Genomic DNA, 20,082 nt, shown 5'->3' on the forward strand with positions numbered 1-20,082 from the left:
TGGGGTGCCCTCGGCCTCTCGGCCTGGGGCTCGGTCACTCTGGCACAGCTGGCTGCCAGCGGAGCTCACGAGCACGTCACTGCAACCCCCCCTGGCTTCTGCTCCGCGGCTGCTGAGTGACCCCTCATCTGGGGCTCTCCTCAGCTCTTTCTGGGATAGTGGCGCGGCTGCCCCTCTGTTGGTCTTCCTTGGTCTCTTGTGTTCTGAGGGCCTCCGGATGTCTGGAGTTTTGATCTTCTCCATACCTGCTTCATGCCCTGGAGGACGGGGCTGTGGCTCCCCACACCCTCTAGCAGATCATTGCATGAAGGAACCTTTTAAATACAAGCGCGCTCATGCTCACAGGTGTACACACGGGTGCTCACAAACTACACCCTTTTTGGCTGCTACCTCAAAGCACACTGTGCGCTGTCGATCTTACGTGCTGCACAATAATGTTTAATATTTAGTATTTACTGTTATATTCCCATAGATCATCGTGATGTTGTTTATTATGTTGCTCTTTTTTTTTCTTCTGCTTGTTTTCTCTTTTTTCTTTCTCAACAGGTGATCCAGGTGATTGATATATGTATTTTTTGTCTGCTTATTTTGTTGGTTTTTGTTTTTTGCCCATAATCCCCGTCCATCTTCCCTGCTGTTTTTCTTTCCCTCTTTCTTTCTCCCCTTTCTTTTCTCCAGTCAAGTCTGTCCCGCATTTAGCAAGTGAAAATAAAATAAAATAAACAATAAAGGGTGAATCAAATAGAGCATTACGGCAAGGCTGGGATGGTCCATTTGGTAAAGTAAATCCATTGTGCATCTTTCTTTGCCTTTAGACAACAAATCTGATGGCAAAAGAACCAAACGGGACAGGCAAAAATAAATAAATAAATAATCCTCTCAGATTCTCTTCAAGAATCCAGAAAAGCTCTACCTCTGGTGACTCTTTCATTAGATCTATCCATAAGTTTCGGATAGTAAAAAGGTAAATACACATTAAAAGTAATATGAATGTTTTTTTTATTGTGCTTTTTATGAGCACGTAAATAAAAACTATTAAAATTATTGTTGGATGATTTCCATAATCACAAGTCACATGAGATGGTTTTGATCCCTGCAGAACATTAAGCTGTGGCCAAAACTAAAAAGACTGATGAAGGTTTCAACTAATACTGCGACTGGGTTTGCTTCAGTGACTAGCATTCAACACTAGATGGTGCAAACATTGTTCCCACATTCTGGTGTCACTGCATCAGTGTGAGGATGAGAATGCAAATCCACGCAGGCCTTCTACTTTGAAACTGCAATGAGCTTCCTGAGCCAAGAAAAAGTGAAAGAAAATGTACAAATAACATTAAAACATAAGTTTGGTTTCATATGTTTGGATAGTGGGACAATGAGATAAGATTAGTTTAAAAAATAAATATTTGCTTGATTAATAATTTTACCTTCACATCTGCTGCGATATTGTGTTTCTGTTTATTGTGTTTCTGTTATTCTGTCATACCACTTAGTGACAAAGCTCTAAAAACAATGACAAGCTGTTATTTTGTTTGTTTGTTTTGTAACAAGAGCTTTTACTCCACATACTGAATGAATTAGCAAATTCCAACTTGCAGACAGCGTTTGACTTTTACATTTCCTTGTTTTTACTTTCCCAGATTTAACAAGAACTACCTTTGCAAAGAAACCTTCCATTAAAAAAAAATCAAATGACCAGAGTTATCAGTTGGAGCCAGTATTTTCCAGTGCTAATTACCCAAAGCTAAATGGGCAGAATTTGAACAAAACTACAGGAAAAAGTTGTAAAATCTAAATTTATTCTGGTCATGTCAACAAACGTGATTAATCAGAACCATTTTCGTGTATGTGCCACCTTTTTCCCTTTAGGCTATCAGCACTGGAGGCACTTGATTCTTTTAGCATCATAGATGCTGGGAGACTGCATCTTCTTCCAACACTGAGACAGCCAATGTCCTTTGCTGAGTTTTCCCCAAATAAGAGCATCATTTTTGAGATAGTCTCGATTATGTCAGAGACTAACTTTCGTTTTTGCTTTCAAGTCCCCCCAAGTTATGAAATTAAATTGTAAGTTTAATGAAAAATAAGTCTGGAAAGTTCTGTTTCCAATGTTATGACAAAGTCAACGGCCGTTAAGCCTCACAAAAGGTGGAAGCTAACTGACATTTGTTTACAGATGACTAAGATCCTCAGTGAAAAAACAGCCCATGTTTGTCATTCAATTTAAGCACAACTTAGCAGAGAGACTCCGATTGTACACCTATGATATCATCTTCTTGTTAATCCAATGTTATACGCAGTTATGGGGGTTCTTTTTCATCTCTCACATTTTTTTCTTTTCTGTTTTTGGTTTGAGGTTGCACTTGGTGGGAAAAGTATTTTAAGCTCAGGGTACATCGCTAAAAAATGTTGAGAAACAATGGTTTGATGCGTAACAAAGCATTATAACTTCAAAAGGGTTCAACATACGCTGAAATAGAGTCAGTGAAACACTAGTTTTATATATAACTATAGTGGCTAAAACGACTTTCAGCACAGTTATGTTTTAGCAGAGAAGTCTAGACATCGTATGACTTGTGAATAACCACATCAGTGCTTCCTGGGTCACAGTTACAGCAGAGATGCAAAGGAGCTGAAGAGCATGCTCATTCAGCAGGTGCTATGTTGGTATAACAACATATGTTTGTGAACAGCGGACACAGAGAAATAATTTTGGGTTTTCATAATTTTCTTATTAACAAAACTATATTCATCATGTGTTTTTTTAAATTTTTCGGACTGTTTTCATTTACAGTGAATGTTTTGATTCACTTTGATTCAATAGTAGTAAAACTAACTGAACTGAAACTTGAAACAGCCTGGTGTGTGTGTGTGTGTGTGTGTGTGTGTGTGTGTGTGTGTGTGTGTGTGTGTGTGTGTGTGTGTGTGTGTGTGTGTGTGCGTGTGTGTGCGTGCGTGTGTGTGTGTGTGTGTTGCGTGCATTTAGAGGCCAAGAGGTTAAAAGTTGACAGGGTTCCCATGAGAACTTTCCTATCGTGTGTTTCTATTCAGGAAGCTGTGGCTTTGACTTGCGTCTACTCACATCTCCTCATCAGCACAATGCGTATCTCTCTCTATATAGCCTGTATGTGTGTGTATGTGCATGTCTGTGTGTCTGTGTGCGCGCTGCATTATGGCTGGCAGTCAGATGTCACCCCACGTGTCAGGTGGCTCAGAAGGAAACCCCAAAGGAAGTAAGGTCAGGTCCAGGGAGGTCAAGAAAAAGTCAAACTGCCTGCTTTCATCAACATATTTGAACTCTCAGAACACCCCGTCAACTGACTATCAACCACAGTCTACACCTAAGCTTTCAGTTTTTTGTTTTAGAGAATGAGAAGCTGTCATACTGCAGTAATTCTGCAAAAGTGTAAGACAGAAACTGTGAAGGGGAAAACTCCAAATACAACAACATATCTACCTGAACTAACAAAACATCCTTTTACAAGTTTGTGGATGTAATTAACAGATTTAACTTCATCAAATAATCCACACAATAATCTGTATCAAGACACAGAGACAGCCACTCTGATTTTAAAAGTCAAAAAATTTAATGAAATTTGATTAATTGAAATAATCAATGAGGGTTCCCAGAAGGACTGAGGGTTTCGCAGACATCTCTTCAGATCTCGATTTCAATTCAAATATCTGTGGATAGTCTGGTCCAGGGAGAGCTGCAGAGATGGCTGCTCCACACCACTGTGACACACACATGCACACAATATTAAACATCTGTAAATAACAGCACTCTGAGTTGTATTAAAACAGCAACGACACAAAAAAACATTCTACCTTCAGAGTTTTCACTTTTATCTGAGTTTTTGCAAAGGAGATATTTTATATTTCTTTGAATTTCTTTAAAAGAAAGTTCCCAAGTGATTTGGGAGACAAGATGGAGAAAAAAAAACAACTTATCTCATAGAAAGATTGTCTCAAAGAATGGATCTCCTAACAGAAAAAGGCAGATCACTATTGACTCTCAACCGATGATTATGGGTTGCCCAGCAGCTTTAACCCAGGCAAATATGTCAGATGCCAGCTGGCCTTAAAATTCAACAACAACATCAGTTCTAAAATTAACAGTTAACCAGTGAAGTGAAGCCGAAACGGGAGTGATGTGTTGCTTTTTTGATTTTAGTAAGAAGTTTCAGTTCGAATCAGCAATAGTTTGCGTATAATGAGTTTTACTTATCTAACCCACAAATGTGCAATTTTCTCTAGATTTCCTTTGGATAAAACTGAGCTGATAAGTTTCCTAAGCTACTTTAACGAGACTAAAAAACTGAACTGAAAAGTTATTCAGTTTAACCTGGTTGTTAAAACTGATGCCAAAGTTTTTACAGTACTGGCCCAACTTTACAGACAAGGAGTTCAGGTGCGTCCATGTGAGTGTGTCAGATTCACTGGGGCCAGTAACAATTACTTCAGTTTTAATTATCCATATTTTGTCCCAAGAAGTTCTGTATCATCCAGCATTTAATATATTGGATGCAGTCACTCAGTGATTTGATTTTAAGAGAATGTCACTGAGGTTAAAATAGACGCGCAGCTGTGTGTCATCTGCATAAAAAGGAAAACTCACACCATTGCTGTGGATGACATGCCTCAGGGGTAACATGTATAAAGAAAACAGGAGGTCCAGGCCCCGACTATTGAGGAACCCTACAGGTCATCATACTACATTTCTCTATTAAGACATAATCAACAAATTAATTTTCAATAACTTATCATCCTTAGTTACAGCCTCAAAGATAATAATATGTTGCTTTAAGTTATTCGATTCATATTCTCCCCTTCACAAATAATAGATGTTACAAATCTCATTATGGCGTCCAAATCTACCTGCAGACACCTTTTTTAATCCCTTTCCATTAACACGTTTCCATTTGGGACATCAGTGCTCCAGCTTGTGCAAACATCCTGGATGTTATAAAGACCTATGGTAGGCATTTTTGTGGATTGGTTGAAGTTGGTTGACCATTAATCACTGAAATGATCATTTATTGTCAGAGTCACATGTTGGAAGTTAATACATCACTGTAGTCTGGGTAAACCACCAGAGATGATACTTAAAATTGATTTGGGTTAAGAGATAGGGCCTGGTCCTGGGTCAGGAGGTGACAATGGAGCTACCAATCTGGTTAGAAATAAAGCCAATAACATGTTTAGTGTGATGACCATGCTAAATCAAAGCGGTTTCAAAAATAATGCACACACCTGAGGACGTAGGTAACGCTGAGGATGCAGAGCGGCTGGGGGATGCCAGGTCTGGACCTGGAGGGTCGGACGCTGGGGATGACAGCACTGTGACTCTCCACCCAGACGTAACCTCCACCTTTCACCAGCATCCTGTACTGACCGCTGACTGACTGGTTCTTCAGACACACTGGAAATACGGAGTTAAGTATTTATAGGAGTGTAGTGTGTGCGCGTGCACGTCTGTGTGTGCGTGTCAGTGCTTACGGTTTAGATGATTTTTGTTCAAACAGCTTGTGTCCAGTGCGTGACAGAGATCATAGATGGAGCGGCCCAGCAGCTCCTCAGGTCTGTAGCCCAAAAGAGAAGTCACTCTGCACACACAGAAACACACACGAGGCAAAATGATTTTATTTTACAAGTCAGCAACACTGAGGATTAAAATCATGTTAATAAACCAGTTACTGTTGCCTTTACAAACAATTGCACAGTCATTCTTCTTTAATTCCAATGACAAAAGTGCAAAAGCCAACACCAAAAGCAAGTTTACAATTCACTGCTTTCATACAGTCACACATTATGCTGTGCACTCATTCTCAGCTGGCAAGGGTTTGCATTATAACCACAGAGTTATTTATATAACATTAAAACTTGTTTTAATGATTTCTACTTTAATGTTTGAACTGTATACTGTAGCCGATTTTTTGGTTGAGCTTTCTTGGCTGAGGATTTGCTTCTTGATTCAGATAGAACACTTAATGCAGCACAGTTTTTAAACGAAATTGGCTCCGAATTGGCTTCGAAAATTGTCCCTTTTTGAAAAAATATAATTTCATAATATCCAGCACTGCGTAATAAGATTACCAGACATGTTCCTGTTTTTCAACTTAACATCCTGCATTCATTTTAAATGTATTAAAGTAATATATATGCTGGTTAAAAATGCTTCCGCGTGGGGTTTTTTTGTTGGTTTTTTTTTTCCTGTTGTTACTTATTTCCGCTTATTCACAAGCATTAATTAATCGAAGCTACTAGTTGAAGAGTAATTACAAAAAGACAATCCTTTTAATAAACAACAAATTCCACCTTTGGTTGAATGCACGTACACACCTCTGGTCACAATAGGTAAACCTCATGTCCATGCTGTGCTGGCTGGTGAAGGTGTATCTGCTGAGCAGGGTGTGTGAGAGAGGCAGAGGCCGACAGGTCAGGAGCAGACAGGAAACTGCAGATGGGTCCACGCACGCCTTTGCTCGGCCCTGACAGTGCAGAACCTGAACTCACAGAGTTGGAAATGGGAGGTGTGATAAAAATCATCATGATGTAGACCAGGGGGCCATTTTTTAAAAAGATACTTTTAAGCGATACTGTTTCTCACGAACCTTCCAAGTAGCCGACTTGAGGTTGGCGGTTCTTCCTCTGTGAGTCAGAGCACTTTTTATCCTCATGACAAAGTCCCTCTTCTCACTGTACCAAACTTCCTCTAAAAATAAGTAATTAATTTAGCCACATGGACAAAGCTGTATGATTATATACTCACTGGACACTTTGTTAGGTACAACATGCTAAACCACCTTTATGGCTTCAGAACTTCTTTAGTTGCAGGTTTATCAGCTACGCATCGATGATGGGAATCTCCCATTCCGTTGAAGAGATGTGGTGACTGTCGAGACTATTTGAGTACAGTGAACTCATTTTCATGTTCAGGAAACCAGCTTGAGATGATTTGAGCTTTGAGACAAGAACCTCCATTGAGCATCAGTACATGCTCAATGGAAATAGTCAGATAGGCTCTGGTGTTTAAAGTGCGTCATTCGGTTCAGTGGGTCATAAAGGGCCAAAAGTGTGACAAGAAAAGATCCCCCGCACTATTATACGTCCACCACCAGCCTGAAATGTTGATTCAAGGCAGGATAGATTCATCCTTTAATGTTGTTTACACAAAATCCTGACCATACCATCTGAATGTTGCAGCAGAAACTGACACTCATCAGAGCAGGTGATGTTTTTATAATCTTCCTTTGTCACATTTTGGTGAGTCCGTGTGAACCTTTAGCCTCAGTTTTTTGTTCTTAGCTGGCAGAAGTGGCACCCAGTGTGGTCTTCTGCTGTAAACCAGTTGCTTCAAACTAACATGATTTAGAGATGCTCTTCTGCGTATCTTGGATGCTACGAGTGGTTATTTGAGTTGCTGTTTTAACGCTCAGTTTGAACTTCCATGGGTCGCCTTGACAACATCTACATGCCTAAATGCACAGAGTTGCTGCCGTGTGATTGGCTGATTAGATATTTGCTTTGAGATGGTGTCCAACATATATGAACAACGTATATCCTTGATGTTCAAATACCTACCTGCTGTTAGACGCAGATTACTTCTGATTTCTTCATGATCACAGGGATGAGTATATTCAAAAATGTTGTGTCCCATCAACTCAGTCTTTGAGAAAACATAGAAGAGTATTTCAGTCCTGAATCCTACTGGTTATTTAAAAGAATAGTAAGAATATATGTGGGTTTATTTACCTGAGTCAGGCCCATGTACTTGCTGACATTGTCAGACAGAAAGATCATGTCTCCCTCAGTGGACAAGACCATGACAAATCCCTCCAAGATCCCCAGGTACATGTTTGTCTCCTGTGAGGCTTCGAATTCCTCTGTGTCTTTCTCCTCTTCGTCCCGTGCTCCGTCACAGCCGCTCTGTTCATCTCCACGTTCCACCGCTTGCTGATATGTTATCATGTGCCTACTCCCGCCATTTATCCCATCATTTTCTAAGACAAACAGAGTGGTTTTTATATGACAAAGCTTTCTAGTCTACATTTTCAGAGGATAACAAAAGATGCGTTTCCTTTTTCATTTTGTGTGTTTGCTTCAGCTGTTAGTACTTGTGTTATCTTAGACTTCCTCTTTCTAAAACCAATCTGAATCTAAAACCCACAAGCCCGTTGAATTTTTTTTCTTCACTTTTTTTTCTGCATCTCCACATTTTAACAGTGTATTAATCTGAAAACCTTTTAAGTAAGCAGAAAAGTCTACATCAGCCTGCAAACCTAATTTGTATTTATTAGTCCAGTTCCTTTTTATGAATAGTGCAACCCTTGTTAATTTTTTGTATATACAATTGACAGATGTTTTCTAAATGCAGCACGTGCGGCAAAGCATCAGTTTTTATAGGTGTCTAATTTTAAAGAGATGGCCAAGGTGTCTGCTCACAACACGGCTGTGCAGAACTGACAGATTGTGGTTTTCAGCTTTCTTGAGAACTGATGATCTAAACGGCACGACTGAGTGAAATTAACTCACACAGGAAACAAAAGAAAAAAGAATTTGACAAAAACAAAAGCAAAAACAAAAAAAGGGTTTGTTTCTCTGCTCTGTGAGAACCAGCTTGAGTTTTAGATTTTCAGAGTGACTAAATCATTTTGGTTTTTCACACATATTTAAATATCTGGCGTGCTAAGACTTGGTGTTGGGGTTAAGTTATGGTAGTGGTTTGTGGACACTGAGCCACTGGAAGTGGGGCACTGAAAACCACATAATAATAATAATATTAAAATATTAAATCAAGTTGAATTAACCCAATATTCTGGGATGAAAGGATGAAAACATGAATTTGCACATGGCCTTACATAACCCTTTCATACTGCTCATATTTCATGTCCAAGTGTGGAGCCAAGATTTGACTCAGAACTACAACTCTGTACAAATAGTCTCTGTGATGGTAATAAATAGATGATTAATCTATTTATTAGATGTAAGAGAAAAAGAGAAAAAAACACTGTGATTACCAAACCTCATGTCCTAGGACAGCCATAATTATTTAAATGTATTTTACTGAACGTGAACTGTTGTGGTTTATTATATAACCATTACAGCTGTTAACCATTTCCTCACTCTTATATCATTAAAACTGCCATTTATAATTATCAGTGTTAATTAGAGATTAATTGTCAGTTGAAACACACAAAATGCTTAAAAAAAGGATTAGTCTGCACATTAAAAGCATCAGTAGGAAATCTTGCATGTGTGTTTTCCACACTAGCTTCATAATCTCAGTTAGTTTTAACTCGAATCAGACTGAGTTCAGACTTTAATTCTAACTTGTTTATTTTTAGATTATTTTGCTCCGTTGTGGGTGCTCACGTGATGTCCTTGCATTTGTGTTGTGCTTTTTTAGTTCTTCTGACCGCACAAAGCACTTTTAGCTACAACTCACACTTTAACCACGCATTAATAGACCGCTTTATTCCATCTACTTCAAGCACTTTATTCTGCCTCACATCCACAACCAGTTTCGAATCACCAGTTAACCTAACATGGATGTCTTTGAACCATGGGAGGAGACGGGCCAAAAGGAAACTGAAGGAAACCCCTGAAGGCCCAGAGAGCACACGCACACTCCACACAGAAAATTTAAACCTGGAACTGTGAGGTAACTAAACTAACCACTCCACCGCCATGCCGAAAATTTTCAGATCTTGTGTTTGTGTCAATAGATCCTGTGACCCCTGTATGACTGCTCTTCCTTATGTGCTCCATATATGATCACTCTTATGCTGTTTTACTCTTACTCTGTTAGCAGATTTCTTTGGGTCAGGTGGTAGAGTTATGAGCTCCCCCCAATACTTCCATCAGAGTATGAATATGAGTGTGTGAATGTGTGATTAACGGCAGCTGGGTTTTGATAAAAGGCTTGTGTATGAATGTGTAAATGAGGCTTGGAGGAAGAAAACACTTTAAATGCTAAAACTGAGTAGAGAAACATCATATAACAATTGTGTTGAGGTCCACCTTGAACTGTCACTACTGTCCCATATAAAATACACATAGACACGGCATGCACAGTTGCAGGATTCCCTAAAATTGATGTAAAATCCATTTGTAAAATATTTTTAGCACCTGTTAGTCCTGTTAGTCATTTTCTGTGTGTTTTAGGTCACTTTAGAAACATTTAAAGCATTTCTGCTGCTATCAAATGTCAAAACAGGTCAAACTTAACCCAAACACAAGCTGAATTTAAAGCGGATGGATTGACTGTTGTGAGACAGGCGCAGAGCAAACACAAAGACTCCTGGAATTCTTGGCAGGATAATGGATTGATAAATAAATAGGCCAGACACACCTCAGCAAGAATTAAATAGTTTAAACAGCCCAATTGCATGTATTTATTTATGGATATCACCTTATTGGACATCTGTTTGTATTATGAAACACATTATTTTTGAACAGCACTGTTAACACTTCAATTTTAGCTATTTTTGTGTTTGTTCTCTACACTTTGTGAGCTATTTTGGGGGTTTTTTTGTATGAATTTCCCAGATTTCAGGAGAAATAAAGGAAATCTCATCAAAGAAACAAAGCATTTACCACCTTTGAAGGTTTTCTCTATATTTCACTATATTTTCTCTAAAACCTGCAAACTAATATCAGTGCCCAGAACATAAATGGTGCCATAAATATGTAAATGCGTATATTTACTGACTTCAAGTGGTGTTTTTCTCCTTGTGATTCAGTTTGCTCTGAGTGTATCTCACACACAGAGGCCAGAGACAGTGTTAAATGTCTTCACATGTGCGCTGTTACCTTTGAGCAGTGTGTGCATGCGTATGTAGCTGAGGGTCAGGCGAATGACGGAGGGCTTGTCCAGGTGAGCTCTGACGGAGGGCTGCAGCGGCAGGAGGCGAGACAAATCCCCAAACACGTCAGACTCCACTCGCCGTCTCCTTCGAGCAGCCTCACGGCTGATCGCTCTTCAGAAAGCAGAAGTCAGGAAATGCAAAGAAGGCTGAACTAAATTTCCCTCAATCAAACTTACATTAGATTTTACTACCTAAAATTAAGTTAGATATGTTTATAAACACCATTTTACTGCAAGTATGCTCTATGCTGCACACAACATAGATACATATAAACTAGAGAAAACTCACTCATTTAGTCACTAAAGTAAAAGTGAGATGATACTGGATGAAGTGCATTTTCTCAAAGACTATTTAAAATGTACTCTCTTTGATATCGGAAGATAATATTGTTCATTTTCCGCATTTTGCCTGCTAATGCTGTGACTCTGCAGACTTGGATTCTGTGTTCAACAGAACCTAAAACTGATGTAAGGAAAAATAAATAAAGAAATAAAGGGAAATTGTTCTCAGCTTTACAGGAACTGTAAAAACAGTCATGTTTCAGCTTCATCACACTGTGAACTTTTGACATAATCTGTGTGAGTTTAGAGAATTTCTCAATATGTGACACTTCTTCAATCTCCATGCTTATTCCTACTTCACCTTCAGAGTGTTTTTTACTGCTAATATTGCCTCATTTCTACTGAAAGACTTGATTCCAGAGCTTTACCTTGAAGTATTTGAATTCTATCTTTTGCAGTTTTTAGTGTCTTTGTTTTTTAATAGTTCCCCCACAACTGATGAAGAGATGTGAAAGGTCAACAGTGCACCGTGGTTAACATCTGAGGCATCCAGAGTGGCCACAGCACTCTCTTTGACCTCACTTCTTTACCTCAGTTAGCTGCCAACTCACTTAAACTTGATCTATTAAGATTTATTGCTGCCAAATGAACGCCCCTATGAACAAAGCAACACGCTGCTTTACCTTCTCTTCTCCTTGTCAGCTGTCATCGTGCCTCGCAGATGTCTCGCATGGTGAATGACGGCTCATGAAAGCAGGCGCGATGGCAGCAGGAGTTCACGGCACAACAGCGAATCTCTGCACTGCAATTTGCACCATCACAGGTAGACTAGTTCATCAGACAGGCAATTAGACCCACGGTGCTGCACAGATGACTTGAATGGATTCCAAACAGTCTCATCTCCCCTTGGCATGCAAATTACCTAGAGGGCTCCAAGTGATGATAGGTCAGCCTTGACGAGAAGCATCTCCTTCCCCTCTTCTTTCCTCCTCCCTCCACTGCACCCTCCCTCCCCTCTTCTTCTTCTCTTACATAAACTTTTGAGCATCCCACAGATTTGCCTCTGAACAGCAGCAGGTTAGAATCGATTAAAGCAAAGAAGGGGAAAAGAGCAATAAGAAAACGACACAATGTAGTCTGGGATTGATGTAGACAGCTCAGTGTTTTATTGGAATCAGACCAGACAGGACTAGCCCGGCTGTTGCACTACATTTTGGCACAGAGTAAGATAGTGTGACCAGGAACAGCCCTACCCCTGGGTGCACAAAGCTTCACTACACATCAACTCTACTGCACAGAGAGCAACCAGCTCATCTTCAGATCACTGTACAGTACGCAACAGTCCTTCTGTGTTTAGTGTGTGTGTGTTTGCACAATAGAAAGTGAGAAGAAGGGGGAGGTGGAAAAGGAGCTAGTCTGTATTGGTGCTTATTGTGTATGTGTATGTGTGTGTGTTTGTGTTTGTGTGTGTGTGTGTGTGTGTGAAGTGAGAGGTAATTCAGCTGCTGGCTCTCAACACGTCTTATCAACCCGGCTGTAACAGACCTATAATAGTATAGTTATAGTATTATGCACAAAGGATTTCTCCAGATACACTTTACAATAATAATAATAATAATAATTAGATTTAGAATAAAAAAGAGAGAAAGAGCGAGAGAGAGAGAGAGCAATAAGAAAGAAAAAGCCATTCTTGAAAACATAAAGAGCAAAAGTCAGAAAAAATAAAGCGTGTGGTTTTGGCTGAAAGAGCTGCTGGATGTGGAAAAGGGGAATTGGTGCTTTGAAATAGAGTGCAAGGAAAGGGAAAACACTGACGGTTGCTATGGAAATGCTAAAAAACAAAAAAAGTCGCACGTGACAGAAAAGGGGGAAAAAGAAATTCACACATTCGCACGCATGAAAATATACATTCACAATAATAATAATAACAATAACAATAATATTAATAAAAAGGCCCACATTCACACAAAAAGGGCAGACCAAATCTCCGAACCTAACAGACGGATGAAACAGCTGGAAATGGGGCTTTTCACTGCTACACAGGCCGCCTCTAACACTCTGCTCGACATAATTAGTTCGATAGCCTGTAACTCGTAAGCTCGACATTCACTTTGTACACAAAGGACAGAGAATGAGTGAATACTTCAGTCATACCATAATCCGACAAAAACAATTTAGAAAACACATTTTGAGGAAGAAAAAAAAACACATACACACACACACGCGCGCGCGCACATGAACAAACAAACCATAAAATATATAGATAGTCAGGGTATTGCACAAAAGGGGATTTGGCCCTAACTGGTCCACAATAAGGACAGTAATAACACAGGTAGGGTGCTTGTCCATGCGCCACGACGCTCCTTTAATAGCAGACAACACCAGCACGATACAGCCACTCAACACAGGCTATATACAAGCCTCTGCGCCCAGCACCCACAGTCCACATGTGTACAGGTGCCGGGGAGAGAAGCAGTGTAGGTGTGTGTGTATGTGTGTTTGGTTTTGTCTGAGCGTGTGCAGTGACCTTGTACTGTAGGAGTGCGCGAGGGCACGTAAAACTTGGGATTGTAGTGTTTGTACGCACGTGAGCGCGTCGATGTGTGCGTGCGTTTGTTTGTGAGAGCGTGTGCATATTCATATTTAAATTCATATTCATATTCATAATGAACCCAGGCAACAACAACAACACAATGCAAGTAAATTATATCTCAAAAGTAACAACAGCCAATAGCTTCAAAGTAAAGGACTGACCGTGTGTGTGTGTTTGTGTGCGTGTGTGATTTGTAAAGGGATTTTATGGATCTATGGAGTGTCAGCATGTGTGAGTGCGTGCATACCGAGTTTAGTGCGGCTGGATCTGTGTGTATTTGTGTATGTGTTAGGTATGCGTCTCCTCGGGGGCGCAGTAGGAGAAGTCCTTGAACTCCTCCTGGTTGATCTGTCGGATAATGGCCTCGTCCGTGGGCGTCAACACGGGGTCCTCCTTGGTGAAATCCTGGTCGAAGTTATTCACATCTCGTTTGGTCTTCTGCAGATGCATGCACACGAAAACACACACACAAAGGCACAGAGGGAGGGAAGGATGTCAGAGAACGTTCAAAATTACATGACAGCGACACCTTCTGACCACTGTGGCTTACTGTTCCTTTAAAGGTGCTCTCTTGGGGGGTCTTTAATTAACACGCCACAAACCTTTTAAATCTAGCATTAGCAAAATTGGGATTTCAAGCCTTTTAAGCAACTTTTAGAGACTAAATGGCACAGTCTTTCTTTCACAAACAAAGTAAATAAACACATATTAAAATTAAAGTAATTCAGTACACCGAAAGACTTTTTTTAAACACATATTTACTTGTTTTTGAATGATTGACAGAGACAGAGTGCGCTTAAAACCTGCCCATTCTGGAGGGGGAAGCAGGTCATGACTCTCAGTTGACCTCGTAGTATGTGAACTTCCCTTTTTCGATTCTGCCAGCAAACAACTGAATGGGTGACTGTGTCCAAACCTTTGAATGGTACTGTAAGAATTACTCAACATAACGAATTGAGATACGTTTTCAATCTCCGTGCTTATGCCTACTTTAACTTCAGGCTTTCTAGGCTTTAAAAATCCTGAAAGCTAACCTGAAGACTTTTGACAGCATAGTAATAAAGGTGTTGATGTTGAATTTTATATTTGAGACAACAAGAGACGTACAGTGTTAAAAAACAATCCCAGATGAAAGTCTACGATGCAACTTGACACCAGCAGAGATGGTGGTGAAAATATAACAGCCACCGCAGGGCTTTAAAACCTTATTTGACTGGTCCCACTTACCCTAATGTTTCAAATACTTTGCTAACATTAGCTTTTTAACAACTAACTGTAAATGGGGTGATAAAATAAACCTCAAAGTTAATCAAGAACAGGTCCCCCAACTAGGCAGTAGAGGCAGGAATTACCAGAGAGGATGGCAGTGCATGAAATATGCCCTCATGTTTACAGTATTCATAGAATATTTTACTTTCATATGACAATCCTTACAAATCCGTCTCCTTTGTCCCTTTCTTGTTAAAAAAAGGCAACATCTCTGATTTAAACACATACAGCGCTTTTCTCAGGCCTCCATCTTTGTTTTACCAACTTCCAAATGAAGCCCAAAACTCAACAGCACCACCTGGTGGACTAAGAAAAAGAAGCTTTTTTTTGGCTGTGTGCTGCTCTCTTTAGTTTAGACATTGCCAGGTAATGTTAGCGAATATTACCTGAACATTGCAGCTTGTGTTTCGTTCTGCTACAGTTGAGATTTTAGCTGAATGATAAATTAGTATTTTGAGAAACAAGTATTTTTTGAGTATTTTGCTAGTTTGCTGGTGTAGTTCCTCCTCAGTATATGTCATGTATATAGTCTTTCTGCATTCCAAGTAAATTTAAAACTAAAGAATAATAATTAGGATACCTATCCACAAGTTCACAAAACTACTGAGCCTTGAAAAATGTTTAGCATCAAATACACGATGCATTACTGAAGGTTTATGTGTGAAATAGCTGCATGTAAAACTGTGGCCTGTGTGAGTTTGTGCAGAGTGTGTGTCTCTTACAATCCGGGGTTTAAAGGGTGGTTTGACTTTTCTCTGCTCCAACAGTACCCAGTCGATCTCTCTGAAGAAGGCGTGGGTCTTGATGGCCTCCTCGCCACCCTGGGTCACGACGCAGCCCAGACGCTTGGCCGGGTTCTTTGTCATGAACTGCACAAATAAAACATTTGTATTTTTGGACTTATTCTTCCAGAAAAGCAGGCCCTTGAAAACTATTAGCTGTGGTTTAATCCATAAAAAAATACACTTCACATCTTTGTTTGCACAAGTAAAGACAAAGGATTAGGGATTGAGGAGATAAGGGGGGGTAAAAAGCATTTTGGTGCTAATAATAGAGTCGAGGCATTAACGGCTCTTTGTTTTTAGCATCCACAGAGTCACTGGCAGAGTGATCAAACAGGTCAGCAGAGTGCCTGTGTTATTTACCGCGTTGCTTTTGTTCTGCTGTCTGTTCGGCATTATAAGAGCACTTTGTGATTCACTGCAGTTTTATGACTGCATTTAACCTTTTTTTTTATTCTCCTCAGTGTCCCAGGAAAGTGCAGCATGACACCTTTGCATCAAGTGCACTTTGAGTTTGATTTGCTCGTGTGACGCTCTGAGGACAGAAATCTGAATGAAAGTTAAAACGGTGATCACAAGACTGAATTCTTTTCTTGCAGGAACAGTTTTTGTTCATTGAGATGCTGTTGAGTTAAAGCCTGACCAAGTCTGGGCTGGGCTTTTTAGACATTGAAGTTGTTTTTTTGTTTAACTTAACTTCAACTTATCTGCATCGTTACACTCGTTACAGTGCTCATATAGCTGTTCTACATTTCTCTTCATAGCACGTTTAATAAATGTTGGTTGTCCATGTTAAAACACACAAGTACTTTATTAGTGCATTCACTCCCAACCACTCATAAGAGGTGGCTGCCGCCCCCTGAGCCTGGTTCTGATGGAGAGTTTTTCCTTTCCACTGTTGCCAAGTGCTAGCTCATAGTGGGGTTATCTGATTGTTGGAGTTTTTCTGTATTACTGTAGGGCCTTTACCTGACAGTATAAAGCACCTTCAGGAGACTGTTGTGATTTGGCACTATGTGAATAAAACTGAACTGATTTGAATTGATTTTGATCAAAATCTACTAAATACAGTTAAAATAAACTAAGCTTTCCTTGTAGAATCAAAAGGAATTGGTGATGAGAGCTTCCCAAGAGCTTACCAGTCCTACAAAAATGTCAGATACTGTTGGGAGAGACGACACGTACCGCTCTGAGAATAGAAACAGCCTCTTTGCTGAGCCACACGGGGTAGAGGACATCGTCGTGGAGAATCGACTCAAACAAGTCGTCTTCATTATCGGCTTCGAACGGAGGCTGTCCGGCCATCATCTCATACATCAGCACCCCCAGGGCCCACCAGTCCACAGAGGCTCCATACTCCAGCTCCTGCAGGATCTGAATTCAACCAAATGACACAGCTCGAGATGATTACGAGGAAATACATTTCTGCTTGCGTGACATACTGCAAATAGATCCATTGAGGTGAAGAGCTTCAATAGGATGTACTTTATTCCACTTTAAGTGGTGTAGAAAAGCCAAAATAATGGATAGACCTAACTAATGTCATCAGCAGCAAGAGTGAAAGGGAAACTGAACTACTTTCCATACATGTTTAAGAGAGATAAAAAGTTTCTGCATTGAATAATAATTTATCTTTGATATGCTTTTTGACTTCTTAAAAGCATATCTACTTAAAAAATTATGCAAATAAAAGTCCCTTGAAATGCTTTAACTGCTGCACACAAGTTTTCTTCAACTTCAGTGTCCACCTTCAGCTGATGTGCACAAACACAAACTTGTGTAATACCCATGATAAGCGATTGCACTCAGATGTGTTATGAACACATGGCACTTCGGCCGGTGACATTTTTAGGCAATTTATCCAAAAAGTGTTTGATTGATTCCTTAACAAAGAATAAACATTATATTTGTAACCAAGGGGACTGAGAGTCCCCAAGAGGTTAATGACCCCACAGCACGCACGGTGGTGGAGCCAATAAATGCTTGCGATGACAGCGAAGTCATATGACCCTGAAATGAATGAAAATTGTTCCCTTTCGCACTGAGCAACAGAGCCGGATGTTGATTGTTGTTAATATGATTGTTAGTCCTGACTAAAAGGGAGCTTAAGTTGGATAGACAGCATAAAATACGCACAACTTCTGGGTCTAAAATGTGGCCCAAAACTCTGCTGTAACCTAAACCTGTATTTTTTTTAATGACCAGCAGGGGGCAGTGCAGCAGGCTGCAAAAAATGCTTATGGCTGCATAGAAATCTGTGGAAAACAACTTTCGCCTCCCTTATTTTTGAATTCAGGAAACACTTTCTAATGAACATATGGGCTCAACTTCAAATTCCAGTTCACACAGGGTTAAAAAATGAAGCCATTTGTAAATGATAGTCATTATTAGGACCAGACAAGTGGTTAGTGGGGTCCTCGGCTACAGTCTGTCCGTCACTCGTCACAAGGTTTTAAAACAGCAAGACAGCAAAAATGAAAAACACTCAGCTCATGGGACTTCCATCTTTTATACATCAGTACAATACTTCTCATATATATATATATATATATATATATATATATATATACATATACATATATATATATATATATATATATATATATATATATATATATATATATATATACATATACATATATATATATATATATATATATATATACATATATATATATATATATATATATATATACATATATATATATATATATACATATACATATATATATATATATATATATATATATACATATAGTCTGAATTTGTGATTTTAACTTAGCTCAGATTAATGTTATCAGGACAGATGTTCAAATATCCAGGTGAAATATAATGTTGTTAATAGCTAATAGCTACTTAACAATACAAGGGTAAAAATATCGACCATTATACCCTATCAACATAAAGAAGTTCAGGCCCTTGAGTTAATCTCACCTCAGGGGCAATGTAGTCCGGGGTGCCACAGAAGGTGGTGGTAGTGACTCCGTTAATGATGCCCTCTTTGCACATACCAAAGTCTGCCAGCTTACAGTGACCCTCAGCATCCAAGAGGATGTTATCCAGCTTCAGATCCCTGTGACAGAAAGACACAGATACGCTATTAGCACCATCTACACTCTGGGAAAGTTTGGTTCACTGGGGGAGGTGCATGCAATGTAAACAGATAATAAGCACTGATGTTTTCTATGGCTTTTCATACCAAAATAAAAAGACAAAATATAAATATATATTTTCTCTTTGACAGTTAAGAGTGACCTTGATGGAAGAATCAAACGAGGACAGCAGGGTGTTTACCTATAGATGACTCCGTTACGGTGCAGAAACATAAGGGCTGAGGTGACTTCGGCAGCATAGAACCGAGAGCGAGGCTCATCGAACTTCCTGGATCGTTGAATCTGGAACATCAGATCTCCTCCATTCACATATTCCATTACAAAGAACAAACGGTCCTGCAGACAGAGGGAGGGACGGAGTGGTATTAGACAGGAGAAATGCAGTCAGCTGTTGAATCTGTACGTTTTGCTTCACACGTCAGCCTACCCGTGTCTGGAAACAGCAGTACAGCTGGGTGAGGTAGGGGTGTCGACGGGCGAGGGCCAGGATGCGCTTCTCGGTCATGGTGCAGTCCACGTCGTCGTCCTGCAGGATGACGTCCTTCTTCAGAACTTTAACGGCGTAAACGTCTTCTGTCCCCTTCAGCTCCGCCAGCATCACCTGGATAAGAGATGCGCAGTATGAAAATGGCAAAAATTTGTTTATTCCACAATCTCAGCGTTAACACCTTTTTACGGGGTCATTCGTTATCTGTGGGTGTTTCGAATTGTAGTCATCTTCCATTACAACTCAGTACAACCCATATTTGCACGGTGATGAAGTGAAGCATTTGTACCACATGGGATTTATGATACGTCAGCTGAATCATAATTCAGAATGAATGCAAACACAGATCAGGAGGCATCTGCTTCCACGTATAAGCTATGACTTACATTATATATTGTTTATTATATACACTGTCTTATATAGGCAGTGTTTGTTTTGTGAGCACTTTACAAGCACTTTGGTTGCTGTATTGAAATGAGCTCTCGAAGTAAACTTAATCAGACTATCTGCCAACTCAACGTTGAGAGTGACGTGTAAAATCCAGGCTGATTTTGTTTACACCGACAAGCCAAAACTCAAACCCATCACTTCTTGATATGCTGTCCTTCAAGTGCTCTGATCCAGTGAGGCATGGACTTCTAAAGGTGCCCTGGAGTTTTCTGGCACCAAAACAAAGATCCTGTAAT

The 20,082-nt window shown here is 39.8% G+C and overlaps 2 protein-coding genes across 2 annotated transcripts in view; both read right to left on the reverse strand.

Annotated features, from left to right (window-relative positions):
* Positions 1-2,861: 2,861 nt before the first annotated feature.
* Positions 2,862-12,177, reverse strand: epas1a (endothelial PAS domain protein 1a). The gene is made up of 9 exons (XM_085171271.1): positions 11,836-12,177; positions 10,816-10,982; positions 7,756-8,003; positions 7,585-7,669; positions 6,615-6,715; positions 6,343-6,506; positions 5,500-5,606; positions 5,254-5,422; positions 2,862-3,735 (listed from the first exon to the last, which is right to left on the reverse strand). The coding sequence occupies exons 1-9, from the start codon at positions 11,859-11,861 to the stop codon at positions 3,672-3,674; spliced, it is 1,131 nt and encodes a 376-aa protein (XP_085027397.1). The 5' UTR covers positions 11,862-12,177; the 3' UTR covers positions 2,862-3,671.
* A 118-nt stretch (positions 12,178-12,295) lies between these two features.
* The window catches only part of prkcea (protein kinase C, epsilon a), a 57,980-nt gene continuing 50,193 nt past the window's right edge, over positions 12,296-20,082 (reverse strand). Inside the window, exons 10-15 of the mRNA XM_085171267.1 lie at positions 19,337-19,510; positions 19,091-19,245; positions 18,731-18,869; positions 16,982-17,170; positions 15,737-15,883; positions 12,296-14,183 (exon numbers count right to left, since the gene is read on the reverse strand). Of these exons, the coding sequence (XP_085027393.1) occupies positions 14,034-14,183; positions 15,737-15,883; positions 16,982-17,170; positions 18,731-18,869; positions 19,091-19,245; positions 19,337-19,510 (954 nt within the window). The 3' untranslated portion in view covers positions 12,296-14,033. The remainder of the gene's footprint in view (positions 14,184-15,736; positions 15,884-16,981; positions 17,171-18,730; positions 18,870-19,090; positions 19,246-19,336; positions 19,511-20,082) is intronic.

The sequence above is a fragment of the Neolamprologus multifasciatus genome, chromosome 8 (assembly GCF_963576455.1).
Source record: "Neolamprologus multifasciatus chromosome 8, fNeoMul1.2, whole genome shotgun sequence".
Classification (NCBI taxonomy): Eukaryota; Metazoa; Chordata; class Actinopteri; order Cichliformes; family Cichlidae; genus Neolamprologus; species Neolamprologus multifasciatus.